The 21,890-nt window shown below is 40.1% G+C and overlaps 1 protein-coding gene and 1 long non-coding RNA gene across 15 annotated transcripts in view; one reads left to right on the top strand and one right to left on the bottom strand.

Moving 5' to 3' along the window:
- Nucleotides 1-3,650: 3,650 nt before the first annotated feature.
- ZNF454 (zinc finger protein 454) overlaps nucleotides 3,651-21,890 on the bottom strand; it is a 48,902-nt gene continuing 30,662 nt past the window's right edge. For 13 of the 14 annotated variants that reach the window (XM_082455109.1, XM_082455106.1, XM_082455100.1 and 10 more), the window contains one exon: nucleotides 3,651-9,063. In XM_082455109.1, the coding sequence (XP_082311235.1) occupies nucleotides 7,730-9,063 (1,334 nt within the window). In that variant the 3' untranslated portion in view covers nucleotides 3,651-7,729. The remainder of the gene's footprint in view (nucleotides 9,064-21,890) is intronic. The other variant, XR_014261833.1, reaches the window with a different exon arrangement.
- On the top strand, nucleotides 12,364-20,123 carry LOC309657536. The gene is made up of 2 exons (XR_014261841.1): nucleotides 12,364-13,096; nucleotides 13,405-20,123. It is a non-coding gene; the product is annotated as an uncharacterized lncRNA (long non-coding RNA).

Here is a 21,890-nt window from a genome sequence, read left to right as displayed (position 1 = left end):
GCAGTTGCTTTTCACTGTACAAGTTTTGAATTTGTACCATGTGCTATCAAAAAGGAAAAAAAGAAACCACATTAAATCACTTAAAAAACAGTGATATATCTACTGAATAACACTCAGAGGATAACGCAGCCACTCCTCCCACTTCCTTTCTTCTCCCCAACATTTATACACAGGGTAACTGGCTGAGTACAGAATTTTCCCTTATAATGTAGCCCTGGGAATAGAAGTGCATTTTATAACCCATAAGCCAACTAAAGGCATTTTACTTTAAAGAGATGTGTCATAAACCCTACAGACCTCAGCAAATTATTTGTTGGAAATAGGATCACCTGTTTACTAATTTAATACACATCTGTTGACACCACTATGTGCTCAACTTGAGTTGGGTGCTGGGCCAAGTTCTTAACATTAGCTCACAGCCTTCTTGGGGAACTAGACAAAGAGATGATGATAACCCAATCTGGCATGCCAGGAGCTACTGGCAGTTCCATTTTTGCAGGGTAAGTTGGGGAGATGAGGCTGGAGAGTCTACATGGATCTGGTTGTGAAGGGTCTTGAAGGCCTTGCTTTTGAGCAGGTGAGACCTCACCATCTGTAGGGTGGACACGTCACTGGTTGCTGGAGTGGAAGATGGACTGGAGCGCACCAGAAAGATTGGTCAGGAGCCTGGGGCAACTTATCAGGGGGAATCTGGCATATGCCTGCCTGAAAATATATTTATAATTCCTTTATTTTGTTGTATCCAAGAGCTAGAAGTTATAAAATAACATCAGGTAATAATCAGGGTTGTGTCAGAGAGCAACCCTGTACGTTGGTTAAGGTATATTGCTGAAATAAATTAGCAATTGAACTTTAGGTGGTTAAATAGTTTTTCCAACTTTGGAATTTCTTATTCATTACAAGGAAAAATAATTGGGAAAGAAAAAAATCAGAAAAATTTACAATCTTTTATGCTCTAGTAAAATTTATATATCAGTGGCAACTCTCTGTAGCTTAGAAGTTTGAAATGCAAAAGCTAAAACCTAGCAGTAGCTTCCTTTGTGTTAAACTACCAAAGCTCATTGCACAGGCTGGTCCCGCTGTGTGGTCTCACCTCTTCCCATCCAACCTCATCTTGCTCACATGGTTCCCAACTCTCTCTACCCACACCACCCCTTTTTTTAAAAAATTTATTTATTTTTGGCTGCGTTGGGTCTTCGTTGCTGCGCGGGCTTTCTCTAGTTGCGGCAAGCGGGGGCTACTCTTCCTTGCAGTGCATGGGCTTCTCATTGCGGTGGCTTCTCTTGTTGCAGAGCAGGGGCTCTAGGCGTGCGGACTCAGTAGTTGTGGCACGTGGGCTCAGTAGTTGGGGCTCGCAGGCTCTAGAGCACAGGCTCAGTAGTTGTGGCACACGAGCTTAGTTGCTCCACGGCATGTGGGATCTTCCTGGACTAGGGCTCGATTCCGTGTCCCTTGCATTGGCAGGCGGATTCTTAACCACTGCGCCACCAGGGAAGTCCCTACCCACACCTTTTTAAAGGCTCCTAACCAGCCCATGATAGCTCCTGCCTCTGAGCTTTCCCATTTGCTCGTACATTCACTCTATCTAGAACACCCAAACCCCTTTGCCTGTCTTACTCATCTATCCTTTGCGGCTCTTGTCATAAATTAATTCTTCACTGAGGTCTGCTGCAACCACACAATCTAAAGCTGGGCCCCTGACACTATTTTTCATAGTATCCCAAGCTATTTACTCATTCCACATATTATAATTACTTGCTAAATATTTATATTTATTTTTATAATACCCATCTTCACCATTTAAGGTTCATGAAAGTGGTAACTATATGCATGTATAGACATTGTATACTATGCTTGGCAGAAATTATTAAATGAATGATTATTGCCCCCCTTCTGTTTTTTTGGCCACCTCAGCATTCCCCTTTTGGAACACCTCTAGAACGGGCATTCCTAGTAATAACTCTCATTTGGCCTGGGTGGAGGACCTCCTATGGTTATCACAGGCTGCCCTCATGAGGTGTCCCAAGGCCATGTTGTTATGCCACACCGCCTCCCACCTACGGCCACATCAGTCCCACCCTGACACCTCAAGCCAAGTGGCTCTCTAGGGTGGCCTAGAACGTGCCATCAAGGAGGTGGCCCAGTGCAGTAAGCAAGCATGTGTGTCCTGGAGCTACACAGGCCTGGGTCAAGTCCTAGATTCACCATTTACCAGTTGTTGTGTGACTTCTGACAAGTTTTCAGTCCTCTCTCTTCAACATTCAAGTGGATATGGTAGAAATGGTCTCACATAATTATGAGGATTAAGTGAGTTAATATATGCAGAGTGCTTACGACGGTACCTGGCACAGGGTATGCCCTCAAATGTTAACTGTTATGCCTAGCAACTGGGGACACAACTCTTTATATTCCACAGCCTGAATGCTATGGTTTCTGGGGTCAGGTAGGTTTGGATAGTCATTGTGGGGAGCTAGGACCAGATTGGCCATAAAAAGGTAAACACACTCAGAAGCCGATTTCTGGCCATGTCTTAGTGATATCTAATTAGATACAGGCAGCTTGCACATCTTAGAACACTGGGTACTTTTCTCATTTATTTTCAGAAAGACACACTGATGAATAATTCTTATGGCAATATTTTTTTTTTTTTGAGGATAGTGACGTGTGGTGTACAGGATAACACATAGAACGAGGAGGGACACATCCACATGACCAAATCCTGACACAGGCAGAGAATGATCATGAGCACAACAGAGACGTCCTTGAATGATGGGAACAATAGAGCCTTGTATTTTTTTCCCTTCACAAATTGGTATAAAAACATTAAAAGTAAAATATTACCCAAAATACATTTAGCAGGAGTTGAGGTGGGTCAAGAAGCTAGGCACCTTCCCACTGCAGGATAGAGTAGGGTAGGAGCATTTTGATTATCCTGCTGGCTAATCCAGCATAGGCGGGTAGGGCAAAGTACAAACAGGGTAAGGAATTAGACAGCTGGAGGTTATGCATTCTTAGATTAAATTCACGTGTAAGGGAATTAAACATGGTTAGTTTCTCGACTGAAGGCATGTGTGCGGTTTAGGGCTATTTTGTTCCAAGACTCTGAGGCTGGAAGCCCTAGTCTGCTGCAGGGTCAAGGTGTCATTTTAAAAGCAGTCGCTGAATATGGAGGAAGGCAACATGTTGGTGAGATGCTGCTGTCTAAGCTAGGCAAACTTACGTGGACAGGGAGAACCGAGGTGCAAAATCAATCAGCTGGAGATGAGGAAGACCTGATGAGAGAAGAATTAGGGCTTCCCTGGTGGTGCAGTGGTTGAGAATCCGCCAGCCAATGCAGGGGTCACGGGTTCGAGCCTTGGTCCGGGAAGATCCCACATGCCACGGAGCAACTAAGCGCGTGCAACACAACTACTGAGGCTGCGCTCTAGAGCCCGTGAACCACAACTACTGAGCCCACGTACCACAACTACTGAAGCCCGCACGCCTAGAGCCCATGCTCCGCAACGAGAAGCCACCGCAATGAGAAGCCCATGCACAGCAACAAAGAGTAGTCCCCGCTCACCGCAACTAGAGAAAACCTGCACACAGTAACAAAGACCCAACGCAGCCAAAAATGAATGAATGAATAAATAAATAAATTTATTTAAAAAAAGAGAGAGAGAAGAATTAGAGGAATTTGAAAGGGGAAACTTGGAGCAATTATTTTTTCCCTCAGGAGCTGGCACTTTCAGTGGCTATTCATGGGAACCTGGGGACATTGAAGAATATAACAAAGTCTACATGCTAATTCTCTATTCAAAGCCTTCCCCAGGAAGAGTAGAATTGGTACTTCCAAGGGGTGTACCCACTGGGCAATTCCAAAGCACCCTAGGAGAGTGTTGGTGTGGGAGACGGCTTCTAGGTCTGTTTCTCTGAGTCCAGGTGAAGGGGTTGGGTAGACTGGCTCACCACTTCCTCTGCCACATGCACAGACCCGTTATTATTTTTTTTAATTTATTTATTTTACTCATTTTTGGCTGCATTGGGTCTTCATTGCTGCGCACGGGCTTTCTCTAGTTGCAGCGAGTGGGGGCTACTCTTCGTTGTAGTGCATGGGCTTCTCACTGTGGTGGCTTCTCTTGTTGCAGAGTATGGGCTCTAGGCATGCAGGCTTCAGTAGTTGTGGCACACGGGCTCAGTAGTTGTGGCTCACAGGCTCTAGAGCTCAGGCTCAGTAATTGTGGTGCACGGGCTTAGTTGCTCCACGGCATGTGGGGTCTTCCCGGACCAGGGCTTGAACGCATGTCCCCTTCATTGGCAGGCGGATTCTTAACCACTGCGCCACCAGGGAAGCCCCAGACCTGTTATCTTGAGATGGCATAGTCGTGGGTGTGCTGGGAAGTGTTTGTGCCAGTAGGGAGTAGTGGGGGATGGGTTGGATGTGCTGAGGATGGCACATTACCATCTAACCCTGGAGTGTCCCAAACAGTGGTCCTCATCTTCTGTCACGGTGTCTATCAGTAAAACTAGAAAAGCGAGGTGCAGAATGAACTGCTCCTCCTAGGAGGATGGGGTAGAGAAAAGTCCCTGTCAATAATTGCTCAACTATTGTTAGGCACAGATAAGACAACTCATACAAATATATTTTTTATAAACTAATTCACCAATATAAGCTTAATATTATCTACATTACTTTAGACTTTTTCTATAACAAGGTATTCATGAAAAATACTATGAAATAAAGTATGTTAAAGAAATTTTAAAAAATAAATAATTGCTCAACTCTTGTCTAATACCATGCAGATCAGCTGGCAGAAGAAAAGGTGGCTGAGGGACTTTAACTCAGAGTTTTCAAAAACGCACTTTTGGTGGGTTAAGCCGAAGGTCAGACTGCCAGTGTGGAGAACCTATTTCAGATTTAAAAAGTATGAAATAGCACCCAGGCAAATTTTGGCTCACTTAGTTGAGAAGGTCATACCATAAGGTGTTAATCATATGGCAGAATATAATAAAGCCACTGCTAATGGTCTGGTCAGATGAACAGTACTATTATAAATATATCTAAGTTGACTCAGGCATTTCTAATAGGCCATTTACTTTTTGCCTTCCCAGCCAGGGATGAATGACTAGGCATCTCAGAGGTCTAATTTCATGAAGACCCAAGCCTGACAGTGGTGGGCTCAGGGAAAGTGGACTATAATCATATGGAGGGCCTTCAGACTGCACTAATGCTGGTGGAAGGACAGCTGCTGGAGCTGCCACTGGGACGAGTGGCCTTTGCCCAACTGCAAGCACATTCCAAGGGGCAGCAGCTCTCATTAAAAACAAACAAAAGGAACAACAAAGTGAGCTGAGAAATATGTTCCTTGTGACGGATTCAAGGCAAGGAGGTAATAGTGAGGACAAGGCGGGCCATAGGGATAGTACTGAAGGCAGATCTCTGTAGCAGTGAGCAGTTTTCCAAGTTTATTGTGGAATCGGGTTGCCAGCCATGTGAGGCTGCAGATGAACATGTGTGGGCCCAGGGCATGGAGAGTTCCAAGCAACCTCTTGAAATGCTGCTTCACCTGAAGCTCAATAGGGGAGAAAGGATCAGTTGCTGATCATCTAACAGGAGATGCCTACCCACACAGGTGGCCTGTATTAGGTGGGAGCTGAATTTAGAGAACTTGGGTATTTAAAGCTGCTGGAAGCTTCCAAGTCTATGTTCAACCTGAAGTCCTGATTCCACCATGACAGACTATCCTCTCCTGTAACTTGGAGCTGAGGTGCAGCATTTGTAGGGGCCAGCAGTTGCCCAACTTGATAGAGAGCACTTCCACAGACCAGGAACCTGTCACACTGCTTCCCAGACAACAGTTGACTTGCTCTTCTACCTTCATGCTGTAGTGTGCTCCAGCCTGCAGTAGGGTGGGCTCCCCATTCTTTGTGGTGGGGAAGGGGAGGTGCCCCCAGAGGCTGTGTGTGAAGGGACACAGATGTTATTTTATCTGTGATTTCTACTGACAGCACTGAAGAATTAAAGATAGTGAAGGAACTGTACCTGCAGGACTAGAGTATCACTCAGACTTCTGGGCGTGGACACTGCCCCTGCCAGAGAATGTCATGGTGCTGTTGACTACTCCATGGAATTACTCAACATGCTGCTCACCACTGTCAGAATGGGGTAATCTTTAAGTGGTGGAATACCCAGGTGGAGGACAGGAAATGGCCACTTCCAAATGCAAAATCAGAAATTCAAAGCTCTCTGTGTTTTCTGTGAACAGAGTTGATACCTTCAGAAAAGTAGACAAAAGCAGGGCAAGAACTAGGATGCAGCAGTTCAATATTCTGGGAGTAACAAATATACGCTAATGCAGTGGACAGAGGACTGCTCAGCCAAGGGGAAAAGTGGGTGAGAGCCTTTTGACAACTCCCTTGAGGCTCTAACCTCCCTTGTCAGATGCACATCAGGAAATGGCAAGTCACAGAAGTGGCAGTGGCCCAGAACATCTCTAGGGATGGGATCATCACATCCGAAGCTGAGCATGCCCCTGACTGCTGTGTGTAGCGTAACTACAGTGCAGAACAACTGGCGGGGGGAATGTCTGCACAGATTAAGCCCCTACTTTAGGGATTATTCCAGGGTCAGAGTCAAACTGAAGCCCAGAGGAACTGGGTAACTCAGGAATTTTGATCAACCTCTGCCTTCCAGATAGGGGTCCTGAATTCTGAAAGCTGGGTTTGGAGCAACATCCAGAATCATGGACTGTGTGTGAGGTCAGATCACCACAGTCTTCAAGGGCAAACTGAGTGGTAGTAAGTGATGCGATGTTATCAGTTAGGAGTTGCTAAATCAAAAAGCAACACACGGGGGGCTCCCCTGGTGGCGCAGTGGTTGAGAATCTGCCTGCTAATGCAGGGGACACGGGTTCCAGCCCTGGTCTGGGAAGATCCCACATGCCGCGGAGCAACTAGGCCCGTGAGCCACAACTACTGAGCCTGCGCATCTGGAGCCTGTGCTCCGCAACGAGAGGCCACAATAGTGAGAGGCCCGTGCACCGCGATGAAGAGTGGCCCCCCGCTTGCCACAACTAGAGAAAAGCCCTAGCACAGAAACGAAGACCCAACATAGCAATCAATCAATCAATGAATCAAATAAATAAATCTTAAAAAAAAAAAAGCAACACACGGTTCAAATGAATTGTCCCAGGAGAAGAATACAGGTAAGAAGCCAACGGACACACAAACCAGGGAAATCTGACAAAAGGTGGTTTGAAGCAGAAGGTGGGAAGCATAATATAAGTAACTCCTGGGCCAATGCACAGGTGACTGCACTTTCTTTACACTGGGTGTAAGCAGTGGGGGTGAGGAAAACAAAGGGTTCCATTAAAGGTAGAAACCCTCCTATATAAGAGAATCAAGTACAGTAAAATGCTTATAGACCATTTTCTTAGTTTTTTGTTCCTGTGCTTCTCAATTTTTACAATTTTATAATTTCTCTTAATGGTCAACTAATTTCTATGTTGTTAATGAAGGTCCATTTTGGTTCTGATACTTGGTAATTCAGACTAATTCAGACTATTCAACTGAGGCAGTTCTGAACTATGAGGAGTGTTTGCCATTAAGTTCTCAAAACCCACACTACTGTGAACCTTGACTCTCAGTAAATAAAATGACTATCTTCATGTAAGCTTTCATGGTTATTCTGTAGAACGGAAATTCTCTTGCATTCAATAATTAATACACTTAGTCTCAAAGCTCTTCCATATCACTTTTCTCCAATATGATGTCTCTGATGCTGAATGAGGTTTGCAGTCTGGTTGAAAGCTTTCCCACATTTATTACATTTATAGGGTTTCTCTCCTGTGTGAATCCTCTGATGTTGAGTCAGGTGTGTACTTCGGATAAAGGCTTTCCCACAGATTTTACATTTATAAGGTTTTTCTCTAGTATGAATTCTCTTATGTTGAGTGAGGGCTGAATGGTCACTGAATGCTTTCTCACATATATTACATGCATAAGGTTTCTCCCCAGTATGAATTCTCTGATGCTGGGCTAGGGCTGATTGGTCCCTGAAGGCTTTCTCACACAAACCACATCTGTAAGGTTTCTCTCCAGTATGAATTTTCCGATGTCGAGCAAAGGATGAATTATCCCTGAAAGCTTTCCCACATTCATTACACTTATAAGGTTTCTCTCCAGTATGAATTCTTTGATGTTCAGTAAGGGAAGAGTTCACCCTGAAAGCCTTCCCACATTCATTACATTCAAAAGGCTTCTCCCCGGTGTGAATTCTCTGATGCTGAAGAAAACTTGTACTCTGATTGAAGGCCTTCCCACATTCATTACATTTATAGGGTTTCTCTCCACTATGAATATTCTGGTGTTTGGTAAGATGTGCCCTGCACACAAAGGCTTTGTCACATATGTTACATTTAAAAGGTTTCTCTCCAGTATGTATTCTATGATGGTGGGCAAGGTGTATGTTTCGGATAAAAGCTTTTCCACATAAGTTGCATTCAAAAGGCTTCTCTCCAGTATGAATTTTCTGATGATAAGTAAGTGAGGAGCTCACTGAGAAGGCCTTGCCACATTCCTTACATTCATACGGCTTCTCACCAGTGTGAATTCTTTGGTGATGGATGAGGTGTGTGCTCTGGTGAAAGGCTTTCCCACATTCTCTACATTCATATCGCTTCTCTTTAACAAGAATTTTCCGATTTGCATTAGGTTTTTCAGTATGAATCTTCTGATGTTTATTGAGGGTTGAACTCTTAGTGAAGACTTTTCCACACTCACTACACTCAAAGGCATTTTTGCTAGATTGAAATCCCTGACTCTCAACAAAGGATGAGCTCATGGTGCAGTGCTTTCCAGATTCATCACATTTCTGGTCACCAACCACAGATGAAGTTTTCTCGTGAGCAAGCATCACTTGCTGCAACTTTATCTCCTGGCTTCCATGCTGCCATTCCAACAGTGTATCATATTTCCAGTGACTATCTCTAGTGAATCTTTCCTTTATCATCCACTGACCCAATTCTCCTTCAGGAATATCTGCCTTGAAAGTTGATTTCTTACTCACAGCTGTAGTCATCCAGTCTGAAAGACATCAAAAATAAAAATGTCTGTTTTATCCTAGTAAAACATCTAGTTGGGATAAGAACGTGACCTTGTTTATAATGCTAACAGAGAGGTTGTAATTTTGAAGATTTCTTGAAATGAAGATAAAACAGGAAAAGGGAGAAGAGGTGAACAGAGGAAGGGGTTGACAACTATACAGTGTATGAAGCAGGAGAGCTTGGAGCTGGGATTCAGAAGTCACAGGCCTGAGCTGGGATCCTGAGTACAATATTTATTTTCTTTGTGATTACAGAGAAGTTACCTGAATTTTGAAGCCTCAAAAAAAACCTGTAAGACCACACTATGCTAACAGATAAGAAAAAAATGTACCTTATCTGTTTTAGTGATATGGTTTTTAAAATAACCTAGATGTGACCTTAAGAAACCATTAAAACTAGAGGTCAACACTTGGTAGAAAAAAAGTTCAGCTTCAGAGTAACTACTAAAACCAGCATTTATGTTTTATAGACTCATTTTAGCATTCAGATGGAAAATAAAAAGTCAGGCTACTGTAGAGCCTGTGAAACACTGATACCTACTAATAAAGTTAGAACCTCCTGCTACCGGTGAGGAAGCAACATCTTCAAACCTATATCAATAATGTGACATCGATATAAGGAAAATGTACCATGAGGATGTATATGTGAGTATAAAAAATTAGGAACAAAGCAGCAAATCTGCCAGGATATATCCAGTATGTCTTAGAGGCAAGGCCCTGAATTTGGGGAAAGGAGTATACTAGTCATTAGAAATGGGACTCTGCTACTGGGATCTGGGCCAAGGTCCCAAGAATTGTCTGACAAAATGATTCCTCTCCCCACAAACAAATTTCACACTTACTCAACAACAATCTCACTTGGTCTCATGGGTATCCTCATATTAACAAGCAGAGTTCTGAATGCATACTAGTTTTCTGTGCATATTTGTGAATATCTGTCTTTTGTGTTAAGTCTATTTAAGACTTTGTACTAAGAAATGCATGATAAGGGCTTGATACTAACACAGATGATGCAAAGATTCCTGGGAAAGCCTATCAAGAACAAGCCTCCCTCAATGCTTTTTTCTCCTACTCACTCTAGAAAATCTATAAAGAGCTATAATAATAATAATAATAAAACTCCTTGTACTTACCTGGAAAAGAAAGTTAAACAGGTGCACTTTAAGGCTAAAATCCTTGTGAACTTAGAATAATATATCCTTGCTCAAAACAAAGAATGTTTAAAGTTAAACACCAGGTTTGCCAAATCTCAAAATCTTAAGAACTGACTTTTGCTTCTGGACCTGACAGAGTAGCCTGTGGAAGACCAGATTCTTGCAAAAAACACCCAAAAAATCTGAATTGAAAAAAAAAAAATCTGTCTAAAGGCATCAGATATCACTTGAGGCCAACGTGATAGTCTAATATTTGGAATAGAAGGGAAATATAGAGGTGATCCTAACAGTGTTTTTTTTCCTCAGAGAATTTGCTGAATTCTTAAGCTTCTCATGGCAAGAGACTAAGCTAAGCAGAAATTCAGAATTCTCTATAGTCTTATAGTACTGTTGAGCCAAAAACTGGAGTTCAGGACCTTCTGGGGGGCTGTGGGGTGAACAGCGGTCAGAGTAAACGTGTAAAGCTCTCGGTTGGGACTCCTGGAGGGCTACAACCTAGCAGCAAGGGCAAACAAGAGATAGGTAAAGCTTCACAAACATTCAACCCAATCTCCAGCTAATGAGTCCCTGGGTGGATGGATTAGGGTGGTTTGCTTGTACTCCAGCTGTCTACCAGAGGGAAGGCAAATCTTCTCTGGAGGAACATAACATCATCCAGAGCCTACTCACTCCTTCACACATAATGTCAAGGATTCAGTCAAAAAGTACCAGGAGTACTAAGAAATTATTGAATCAAGAGAAAAAACAGACAATAGACAAAGACCCTCAGAACTCAGATACCAAAATTATCAGACATGGGGTTTAAAATAAGTGTGACTAACATGTTCAATAAAACAGATAAGAATGAGAATTTAAACAGAGAATTGGAACCAAAGAATCAAATGAAAATTCTAGAACTGAAAAATATAACTGAAATTAAGAACTGAATAGATAGCTTTAACAGTATATCGGACATTGGGACTTCCCTGGTGGTCCAGTGGTAAAGAATCTGCCTTCCAATGCAGGGGACAGGGGTTCGATCCCTGGTCAGGGAACTAATATCCCACATGCCGTGGGTCAACTAAGCCCACGCGCCACAACTACTGAGCCTGCGTGCCTCAACTAGAGAGCCCGTGTGTAGCAAACTACAGAGCCCACGTGCTCTGGAGCCCAAGCGTCACAACTAGAGAGAGAAAACCCACATGCCACAACTAGAGAGAAGCCAACATGCCACAACGAAGAGCCTGTGCGCTGCAACAAGAAGATCCTGCATGCCACAACAAAGACCCGACACAGACAAAAGAAATTTTTTTTAATAAATAAATAAAATGAATAAATATTTTAAAAACCAGCATATCGGACATAGCAGAAGAGAGGAATAGTGAACTAAAAAAAATACATAGGCAGAAAATATCCATGGTAAAACCTGGAGGAAAACATTTAAAGAGACATATAAGACATGGTGAAAACGTTAATTAACACGTGTGACTGTAGTTCTGGAATGGGAGGAGGAAAAGAATGGGACAAAAACACTATTTTTTTAAAAAAAGGTTGAAAAGTGAATTTGAGAAGCACTACAAACTCCAAGCAGGATAAATTCAGAGAAAATCCACCTAGGTACACCATAGTAAAACTACTGAAAACATAAGACTAATTTGAAATTTCCTTGAGAGAAAAAATATATTACCTTTAAAAGATAAAAAAATAAAACTGATAGCTCTCTTTTCAACCAAAAACAAGGGAAAACAGAAGACAATGAAATAGGGACTTCCCTGGTGGCACAGTGGTTAAAAATCCGCCTGCCAATGCAGGGGACATGGGTTCGAGCCCTGGTCCAGGAAGATCCCACATGCCGTGGAGTAACTAAGTCTGTGTGCCACAACTACTGAGACTGCGCTATACAGCCCGTGAACCACAACTACTGAGCCCTCATGCCACACCTACTGAAGCCTGCACGCCTCGAGCCTGTGCTCCGCAAAATGAGAAGTCACGGCAACGAGAAGCCTGCGCACCGCAACAAAGAGTAGCCCCTGCTCACCACAACTAGAGAAAGCCTGCGTGCAGCAACGAAGACCCAACGCAGACAAAAAAAATAAATAAATTAAATAAATAAATTTTAAAATATAGCTCTGTAACTGTGTAAAAAAAAAAAAAAAGAAGACAATGAAATAGCATCTGAAGTGCTGAAAGAACATAATTGCTAAACTAGAACTCAATAGAAACAAAATGTCCCAAAAAAGTAAATATGAAATAGATATTTCCGTACAAATAAAAACAGGGATTGTGTCACCAGCAGGCCCATATTAAAAAAATAAAATAAAAAGGAGTGTTCCAGGCAGAAGAAAGATAATCCCAGGTGTAAAAGTAAGAAAAGGCAATGGAAAGAGTAAATATGTGGGTAAATAAAAATATTATTGCACAAAACAATAATTATAATGTCTTGAGAGGCTGAAAATATATACATAATTTAAATACATAGCAAAAATAATACAAAAGATGAAAGAAAGAAAATAGAATTGTTTTTTAAGCTGTTAGCATTGCCTGGGAATTATTTATTTTGGATAGTAATAAGCTGGTTTTACTTATTAGACTTACCAATAAAAGACTAGTTAAATAAGATACAAGCTCATACAGTCTTTAAGACTAGTTAAAGAAGATACAAGCTCATTGGAATACAGAACAATAAAAATAGTTGATTCAAAAGAAGGCAAGACAAGAAAAAAAACGGACTTAAAGCAGGTGAGTAAAATTAAAATTAAATAATGAAATAGCAGACATCCAATCCTATACATATTAGTAATTGGTCTAAATTATCCTATTAAAAAACTAAGGTTGTGAGGCTGGATTAAAAAAATAAAATCCAGGCTTCCCTGGTGGCGCAGTGGTTGAGAATCCACCTGCCAATGCAGGGGACACGGGTTCGAGCCCTGGTCTGGGAGGATCCCACATGCCGCGGAGCAACTAGGCCCGTGAGCCACAACTACTGAGCCTGCGCGTCTGGAGCCTGTGCTCCGCAACAGGAGAGGCCGCGATAGTGAGAGGCCCGCGCACCACGATGAGGAGTGGCCCCCGCTTGCCGCAACTAGAGAAAGCCCTCGCACACAAACGAAGACCCAACACAGCCAAAAATAAACAAATTAATTAATAAAAAAATAAATAAATAAAATCCAACTATATGGCACTCAGGAGAGAAATACCAAAAATATAGATCCAGAAATAAAAGGAAAGAAAAGAATGGAAAAGGATTTATCAAGCAAGAACTAACCACAAGAAAGCTGGTATACCTATACTAATATCAGACAAATCTCATAATATTAGAGAAAACAGGCTTTAAGATAGTTCATATTGACAAAAGGTTCAATTATCTAGAAAAATATAACAAATCTACATTTTCACATAATATAACTTCAAAATGTATAAAGTAAAAATTGAGAAAATAAAAAGGAAAAATAGAGAAAACTTAACAATGATAGTGAGATATGTTTACATACCATTGTCAATAACTCAGAAATCAAACCATTAAGAATAGGGGATCTGGGCTTCCCTGGTGGCGCAGTGGTTGAGAATCTGCCTGCCAATGCAGGGGACACGGGTTCAAGCCCTGGTCCAGGAAGATCCCACATGCCGCGGAGCAACTAGGCTCGTGAGCCACAACTACTGAGCCTGCGCGTCTGGAGCCTGTGCTCTGCAACAAGAGAGGCTGCGATAGTGAGAGGCCTGCACACCGTGATGAAGAGTGGCCCCCGCTTGCCGCAACTAGAGAAAGTCCTCGCACAGAAACGAAGACCCAACACAGCCAAAAATTAATTAATTAATTAATTAATAATAATAAAAAAAGAATAGGGGATCTGAATAACAAGATAAACAAACTTGATCTAAATGATATACTTACAACACTATACCCAACAATGACAGAATATACATATTTAAGTGCATATAGAACATTTACCAAAACTGAACATATAGTGGGATGTGAAGTAGTATGAACACATTTCACAGGGCAGAGATCATTCAGAATGTGTACTCTGAACTCAGTGGAATTATGCCAGAAATGAATAACAAAATACCAAAAAGACGGTTAGAAAATCCACAGATATTTTAAAACTAGTCCATACATTTCTAAATAACTGATAAAGCAAAGAAGAAATCAAAACAAAAATTAGAAAATATTTTAAACTAAATGATAATAGAACCATGAAATGGAACTTACAAAATGCAGCTACAGCATGGTTAGAAGGAAATGTACATCTATCTTTCTGTATCAATTATCAATCTCAAGAAATCAGAAAAATAGCAAATTAAATACAAAGGAGAAGGAAAGAAATAATAAAAATAACAGAAATCGATAACTTAATAAAAAATTGATAGACCTCTATCAAGCCTAATGGAGAAAGAGAGAAGGCACATATTACCACTATCAAGAATGATAAAGGTGACATCAAGACAAATTCTAAAGAGATTTATAAGATAATAACATAATGAGGAAACTTTATGCCAATAAATTAAAAGACTAAATTCTAGGAAGGTATAGTGTATCAAAACAGATGCAAGAAGAAACAGAAAATCTGAACGGTCTTACATCTAATAAATAAATTGAATCTTCCATTTAATACCTTCTCACAAAGAAATGTCCAAGCAGAGATGGCTTCACTAGTGAATTCTTCTGAACATTTAAGGAAGTCCAGTCTGTATACAAACAGGCCAGCGGAACAGATTATAGACCCAGAATCAGACCTATGTACATGCAGTCCCCATATGTATGACAAAGGTACACTGCAGTACAATGGGGAAAAAGATAGTCTTTTCAGTAAATGATCCTGGGTCAACTGAATACCTTTATGGAAAATAATGAAAATAAATCTTCCATGTGGATTGTAGACCTAAATATGAAAAACAAAAGAATAAAGCTGTTAAAGGAAAACACAGAAGATCTTCATGGCGTTAAATATCTTAAGTAGGACACAAAAAGCATTAACTTTAAGAAAAACCCCAATTAATTGGACTATCCTAAAAATTTAGAACTTCTGTTTACCAAATAACACCATTATTCAAAGTGTGAAATGATATTTATAATGCATATGTATCTATATGACAGAGGATAAAATCCCAAATGTACAATCCTACAATATATTATTAAGGAAAGATTAGACAACGAAATAGAAAATAGGGGAAAGACTTATAGATACTTTACAAAAGAGGATATTTAAATGATCAATAAAAAAATGAAAAGATGATCGACTTCATCAGTCATAAGTTGAGATACAATGAGATACTGCATATATCCTCTAGAATGGTGAAAAACAAATTTTTAATGACAATACTAAGTATATAAGAGGACATGGAACCCTCATATCCTGCTGGCTGGAGTATAAACTGGTATAACCACTTAAAACTATTTGGCGGTTTCTATTAAAGCTTGCAGGGACTTCCCTGGTGGTCCAGTAGTAAAGAATCCACCTTACAATGCAGGGGACGCAGGTTCGATCCCTGGTCAGGGAACTAAGATCCCACATGCCGCGGGGCAACTAAGCCCACAAGCCACAATTACTGAGCTCACATGCCTCAACTAGAGAGCCTGCATGCCGCAAACTACAGAGCCCACGCACTCTGGAGCCTGCACCACAACTACAGAGCCCACACGCCCTGGAGTCTGTGCACCACAACTAAAGAAGAGAAAACCCTCACGCCACAACTAGAGAGAAGTCCATGCGCTGCAACTAAGACCCAATGCAGCCAAAAAAAAAAAAAAAAAAAAGCTTGCCTACTCATGAACATAGTACTCCTAGCTATTCAAGAGAAATGTATAACGTACATTCTCTAAAAGATGTACAAGAATGTTCATAATAGTTCCAGTATTACTGATAATAGCTCCAAGCCAGAAATATACCAAATGTCTAGCAACAGTAGAATGTATAAATAGTGGTAGGTTTACAGAGTGAAATATCATACCTCAATGAGAATGAACCAACTATTGCTACATATGACAACATGGATGAATCTCAAATACATTGTGGAAGCAAAGCAGCCAGACACAAAAGAGTAGACACGTAAGATTCCATTTATAAAAAGTTTTAAAATAGGCAAAACAAAGTTATGGTCAGGGTAGTAATTATCTTCAGGACAAAAGAAACAGAGGGGATAGGAGGGGATCTCTGGTGTTCTAGGAACATTTTATTTCCTGATACAGGTGCTGGTTATACAGATGTATTTATACTGTAAAAATCTGATGAGCTGTACACTTATAATTTATGTATTTTCCTGTGTTAGCATTACTTCAATAAAAGTTTACTTTAAAAAATCTGGAAGTGGCTTTCAAAAATAATAATTTGGCTCAATAAAAACAACCAATTGCTAGCTTTCTTTTCTAGCAGCTATTAGATAGCTATGTTTATTAAAGCCTTTTCTTGATTGTGATCATAAAACATATCACCTATATATGAGAAAATTGGCTTTTTAATGTTTTGTGTTACAGGAAAACACTCATCTAATTGTGTATCAAGAGGGGGTCAAACACACCCTGGTTTCACCATGCTGAAGATGAACTGAGATGGGGAAAGACTGGACCCTCAGAGTCAGTTCTCACTGGGGCCCAGGTCACTTCACGGGGGCTGAATTAGGAGCAGTACCTGTAGCTGCATTGGGCCACACTAAAAAAAAAAGTATGGTTTTAAACTATATATCAATAACTCTAGGGTATCAAGCAAGGCATGCAAGTAGTATGATCGAAACCCTATACAATGTAGTCAAGAGGTCACCCCCAGGGAGGGACCAGAAACTAACCCAATTTCCTCCAAATCATCAAAAGTTTCAAGACTTGGCACTATCAAGTACATCTGAGAGGGGGGAGGATAAAATAAGGAGTTTTGGTTTAAGATCAGTTTATGAAGCCTTTATGCCCTCAGATCCCTTCCCCAACTCAGAGGAGCTGGAAGGTTTCCCTCTCCCAACTGAGGAAAGCCTCTAACATGAAAGAGATACCAAAGAGATATCAAAACAATCAAAGAGAAAATTTGAGAACACAGTGCCTACAAAGGAAGATGAAAGTGTTTTTGGAAATCATTATGTTTAGAGGTAAAATATTACAATTGTAAAACACGAATAAGAGCTTACAAATAAAACAAGAGTTCTTGGAAATTAAAAAGGATGGCAGAATTTGAAAACTCAACAGAGAATTCCCACCATAAACAATTAGAAAACCAGGGAAAAAATGAAACAACTATTTTTAGGCAACGGAAAAGCAATCCTGGAAAAGTAAACTCACAGTGACAGAAGCAGACCTGTGGTTGCCAGGGGCTGGGGACAGGGGATGGGATTAATTGCAAAGAGGTAAGAAGGAATTTTTGGTTAGAGATGACAAAAATGTTATTCCTTTGATTTGGTGATAAATTTGTCAAAACTGATCAAATACTACACTTAAAATGGTGAATGTTATTGCATGTAAATTATACTTTAATGAAGCCGATTAAAAATATTTTAAAAATCTCAATAGGTGAACTGGAAGACATAACTGAAGAAACCTGTCAAAAAGTAGAACAAAAAAAACATAAAGATGGAAATTTTAATAAAAAGATAAAATTAGAAGACCAGTCCAGGTGGTATCAGGCATTCCATCAAGAGAAAATAGAGAAAACTGAAGGTGGAAATTAAAAAATGCTAAAAGAAAATGTCCAAGATCCACAGGGCAGAAATTTAGATGGAAAGGCTCACCAATGCTCAGTGGATCCAAGTATAGGAGCACACCAGCGTACACCACTGAGAAACACTGGAGTAAATGAGGAGATCCCGCAAGCTTTCAGAGAGGAAAAACAGGTCATAAATGATGAAGAACCTGAAGATTTTGGATTTCTCAATAGCAGACTTAGGTCTAGAAAACAACAGAGCAATGTCTTCAGAATTCTGAAGAAAAAAGATTTCCAGTGTTGAATTCTATCTAGTCAAACTATCCAGAAAGTGTTACGGCAGAAAAAAGACACTTACAGACTTGCTAGGTTACCAAAAACTTATTCCTGTGCATCCTTTCTTAGGAGGCTACTGGAAGACATGTGCAAATGAAGAGATAAGCCAAGAAAAAGGATGATGTGGGACGTGCAGGCCAGGAAAGATAGGATTTGCAGGAGGATGACAGCTAGGCACCTACCGTTCCAGAACGGAGCAGGTCAGATGGCTCCAGAAGAGACTTTTCCAGGAAAATGAAATTGTCAGAAGGACTTCTGATCTAAAAGTCTTGAGAATCGAGATGCAGACAACTAGAGAAGGTCTGAGATTAAATTAAATTAAATTAAACTAAATGAACCCTGGGAAAGATTGCTTAGGAAAGCAAAAGCAAAAGTTGCCAGGATTTACTTCATGGATCAGCTGTGAATAGTGCTTCAGAATGTAAACAATGACTATTTCTCTGACCATTAAGTACACTATAACTCTACTGGGAGGACAGGGAATGGAAAAGGTAGTAAGACGAATAGCTGGGGAGGTGAGTTTAATCCTCACTTTTTATAGAAGGAATTCAGTTAATAATGCCTAGAACTGAAAAGTCAAGAGGTAGCAATATAAACACATTCCTTGGAGACATGGAAACAAATATACCAAATAATCAGATGAAAGAAGAGAAAATGGATACTTCTAAAGAGGAGAGAATGGGGATAAGGGGGGATAAGAGGCCATCAGTTTTCATAATAAACATTGTAGTTTCGTTAAACTAAATGCATTATTGTGATGAAATTTAATACTAAAAATAAAGAAAAAGGACAGAATAAGCTCCAAAAAAGTCAAAGGAAAGAAATAATGACGAGCAAAAATTAATGAAATAAAGATAAAATAGAAAGGATCAGTAAAGTCCAAAATTATTTATTAATTAAAAAGGCAAACCTCTGATAAGATTTATACAGAAAAAAAAAGACAAAAGTAAATTATTATTAGAAAAAATTCATGCTTTCATTCAACAAATACATACTGGGACCTGGTGAGCCGAGATACAAGAGCAAACATGACCAAGTCCTTCCCTCATGGATCTAAGGGTAGAAAGCATTATATAAACAGGACACAGAAAGCACTAAGATAAAGATCATTAAGACAAAGACTGATTACGAACTTCTGCTAGTAAAGAAAGAGAAAAGATAAGCTATAGACTGGCACACATATTAACTGATAAAGTATTCAATTCCTAATTATATATAGAAGTCCTACAAGTAAATAAGAAAAAGATAAACTATAACAGAAAAATGGACGAAGAATATGAATATGTCACAGAACACAAATAATCAACATATGAAAAGATGTTCAACTCTACCAGTAAACAAGGAAGTGCAAATTAAAACCACAATGAGATACCATTTCTTAGGAATTTTGGTTAAGTTCCTGTTACTTGCCAAAGTAACATCAACTAACCAGCATCAACTATTAGTATAATTTGGATCAACTAATTTAATCAGCAATCTGGGACCATTTAGTAGAGCTGAAGAAGCATATACTCTTAAACCCACTATTTCTGCACCTATGAATACACTTAAAGAAATTCCCAAACAAGGCCCATGTGTATAAGGAAGTTATGTACAAGAATATTCAGGTCTGGACTTCCTTGGTGGCGCAGTGGTTAAGAATCCGCCTGCCAGTGCAGGGGACACAGGTTCAAGCCCTGGTCCGGGAAGATCCCACATGTCGCGGAGCAACTAAGGCTGTGCACCACAACTACGGAGCCTGCACTCTAGAGCCCGCAAGCCACAACTACTGAGCCTTCGCGCCACGACTACTGAAGCCCGCACGCCTAGAGCCCATGCTCCGCGACAAGAGAAGCCACCTCAATGAGAAGCCCATGCACCACAACAAAGAGTAGCCCCCGCTCACCACCACTAGAGAAAGCCCGCGTGCAGCAATGAAAACCCAATGCAGCCAAAATTAAATAAATAAATTAATTCTTAAAAAAAAGAATATTCAGGTCAGCATTATTCAAAAAGCAGCAAAAAGTCTGGAAACAACCTACAGGTCTATCAGCAAGAAAATAGTTAAATAAAGGTATAGCCATTGAAGGAGTATCAAAGTGCAGTTAAAAATGACTAGAGCTACACATCTCAACAAGGATTTAAAAAAATGCAAGCTGTGGAAAGCTATCTATAGTACAATACATATATATCAAGCTTTAAAGTGTGCAAAGCTAAACAATATTGCTCAGAGCTATGGATAAATGTGGTAAAGAGCAAGAAAAGCAGCATAGGAGCTAATGTAAAATTCAAGCTAGTGGCTCTCTGGTATGAAAGGAGGAAGATCTGATGAGGAGGGGCACATCGAACTTCACATATGCAGCTTTGCTCTGTTTCTTCAGCTGGAGAGTGGGGTATGGGGGGTGTTTGCCCATTCTTCAGGCTGTTCAAAAATGTTACATATTCTGTTCTGTAGATAGGATTACAGTATCAAAATACATTTGCTTTAAGTAAAAAAAGGAAAAAAAAAAGGAAATAATAATGCTAAGTGTCGAAATAAAATAATAGCATGTAAAAGAAATAGGAGCTGGTTCTCTACAAAAAGTCTCAACAAATTTTAGAGGAAAAAAACGTAGATAAAGTTGGAAATGAGAAAGAGGATATAGAATGTTAAAATTATAGATGAATACCATGCACAGTTGTAAATGAAGACATTTTATGGCTCAAGAAAAGATAATTTAAAGCTAAAGGGCAAAATGTACAATTGATATAACAAAAAGAAACTAAACAGATTAATAAATAAGGAAAACATGTAAAAAGTTATTAGCAAACTACTCAAATTAAGGGATCAGGCCATTTTCTTTAGGTTTACTGAGTAAACAATTTCTGTAGAATTAAAGCTATTTTGGAGAAGGGGTGGGGGAAATGACACCATTTGAGGGTCACACTGGTTTAACCCTCATCCTGACTTGCAACAAAATGACAACATTAAATACATTGATATTAGTTAACCAGCCTGAAGTTCAGTTTCCTGAGTTTTCTGTAAGTGGGGTTAATCATATTTGCCTCACGGGTTGTAAGGTTGAAAAGGGGCGGCTAACAAATCCCTGGAGATCACCCAGCACAGTGCTGACCCACAGGGGCTCAAATGTCAGCTCCCTGCCTGCACTAGATCACGGCCCAGGGAAGAGAAAAATTTTAAAAGAAAGCTATCAGAAGGACTTTTTCTTACTATTATTAAAATTAAGTGTCTTTCTAAACCAGGAGTGATTGATGCAACAATGGAAAAGTTCTAGATCCAATCCTTTGAAAAATCAGAGATAAACCTATTATCATTGTTCTACATGGTTTTTGAAGTCCTAGCCAGTCATTAAGAAGTGAAACAGAAATAAGAAAAAACTATACTAAAAATGATTCAGTGAACACTTTAAGAATAAGAATTGGAGAGTGACAAGAGGGGAATAAATATTTGGAAATGACTATCACTTCTTTACAGCAGCAATTTCCAGTTGAAAAACAAGGAGGTAGTTCTATTAAAAAACAAAACTATAACTTTAATAGGAAATTGAAGGAACAACTATAAAACTTTACTGGGGGAATTCCCTGGCGATCCAGTGGTTGGGACTCTGTGCTTCCGCTGTTGTGGGCCTGGGTTCGATCCCTGGTCGGGGTGCTAACGTTGGGGAACTAAGATCCCGCAAGCCGCGTGGTGCAGCCAAAAAAAAAAAAAAAACCAAAACACAAAACACCAAACAAACAACA

Source organism: Balaenoptera physalus, assembly GCF_965194825.1.
Source record: "Balaenoptera physalus genome assembly, chromosome: 3".
Taxonomy (NCBI): Eukaryota; Metazoa; Chordata; class Mammalia; order Artiodactyla; family Balaenopteridae; genus Balaenoptera; species Balaenoptera physalus.
The sequence above is the reverse complement of the archived record's forward strand: the minus strand, read 5'-3'. Positions and strand labels throughout refer to the sequence as shown.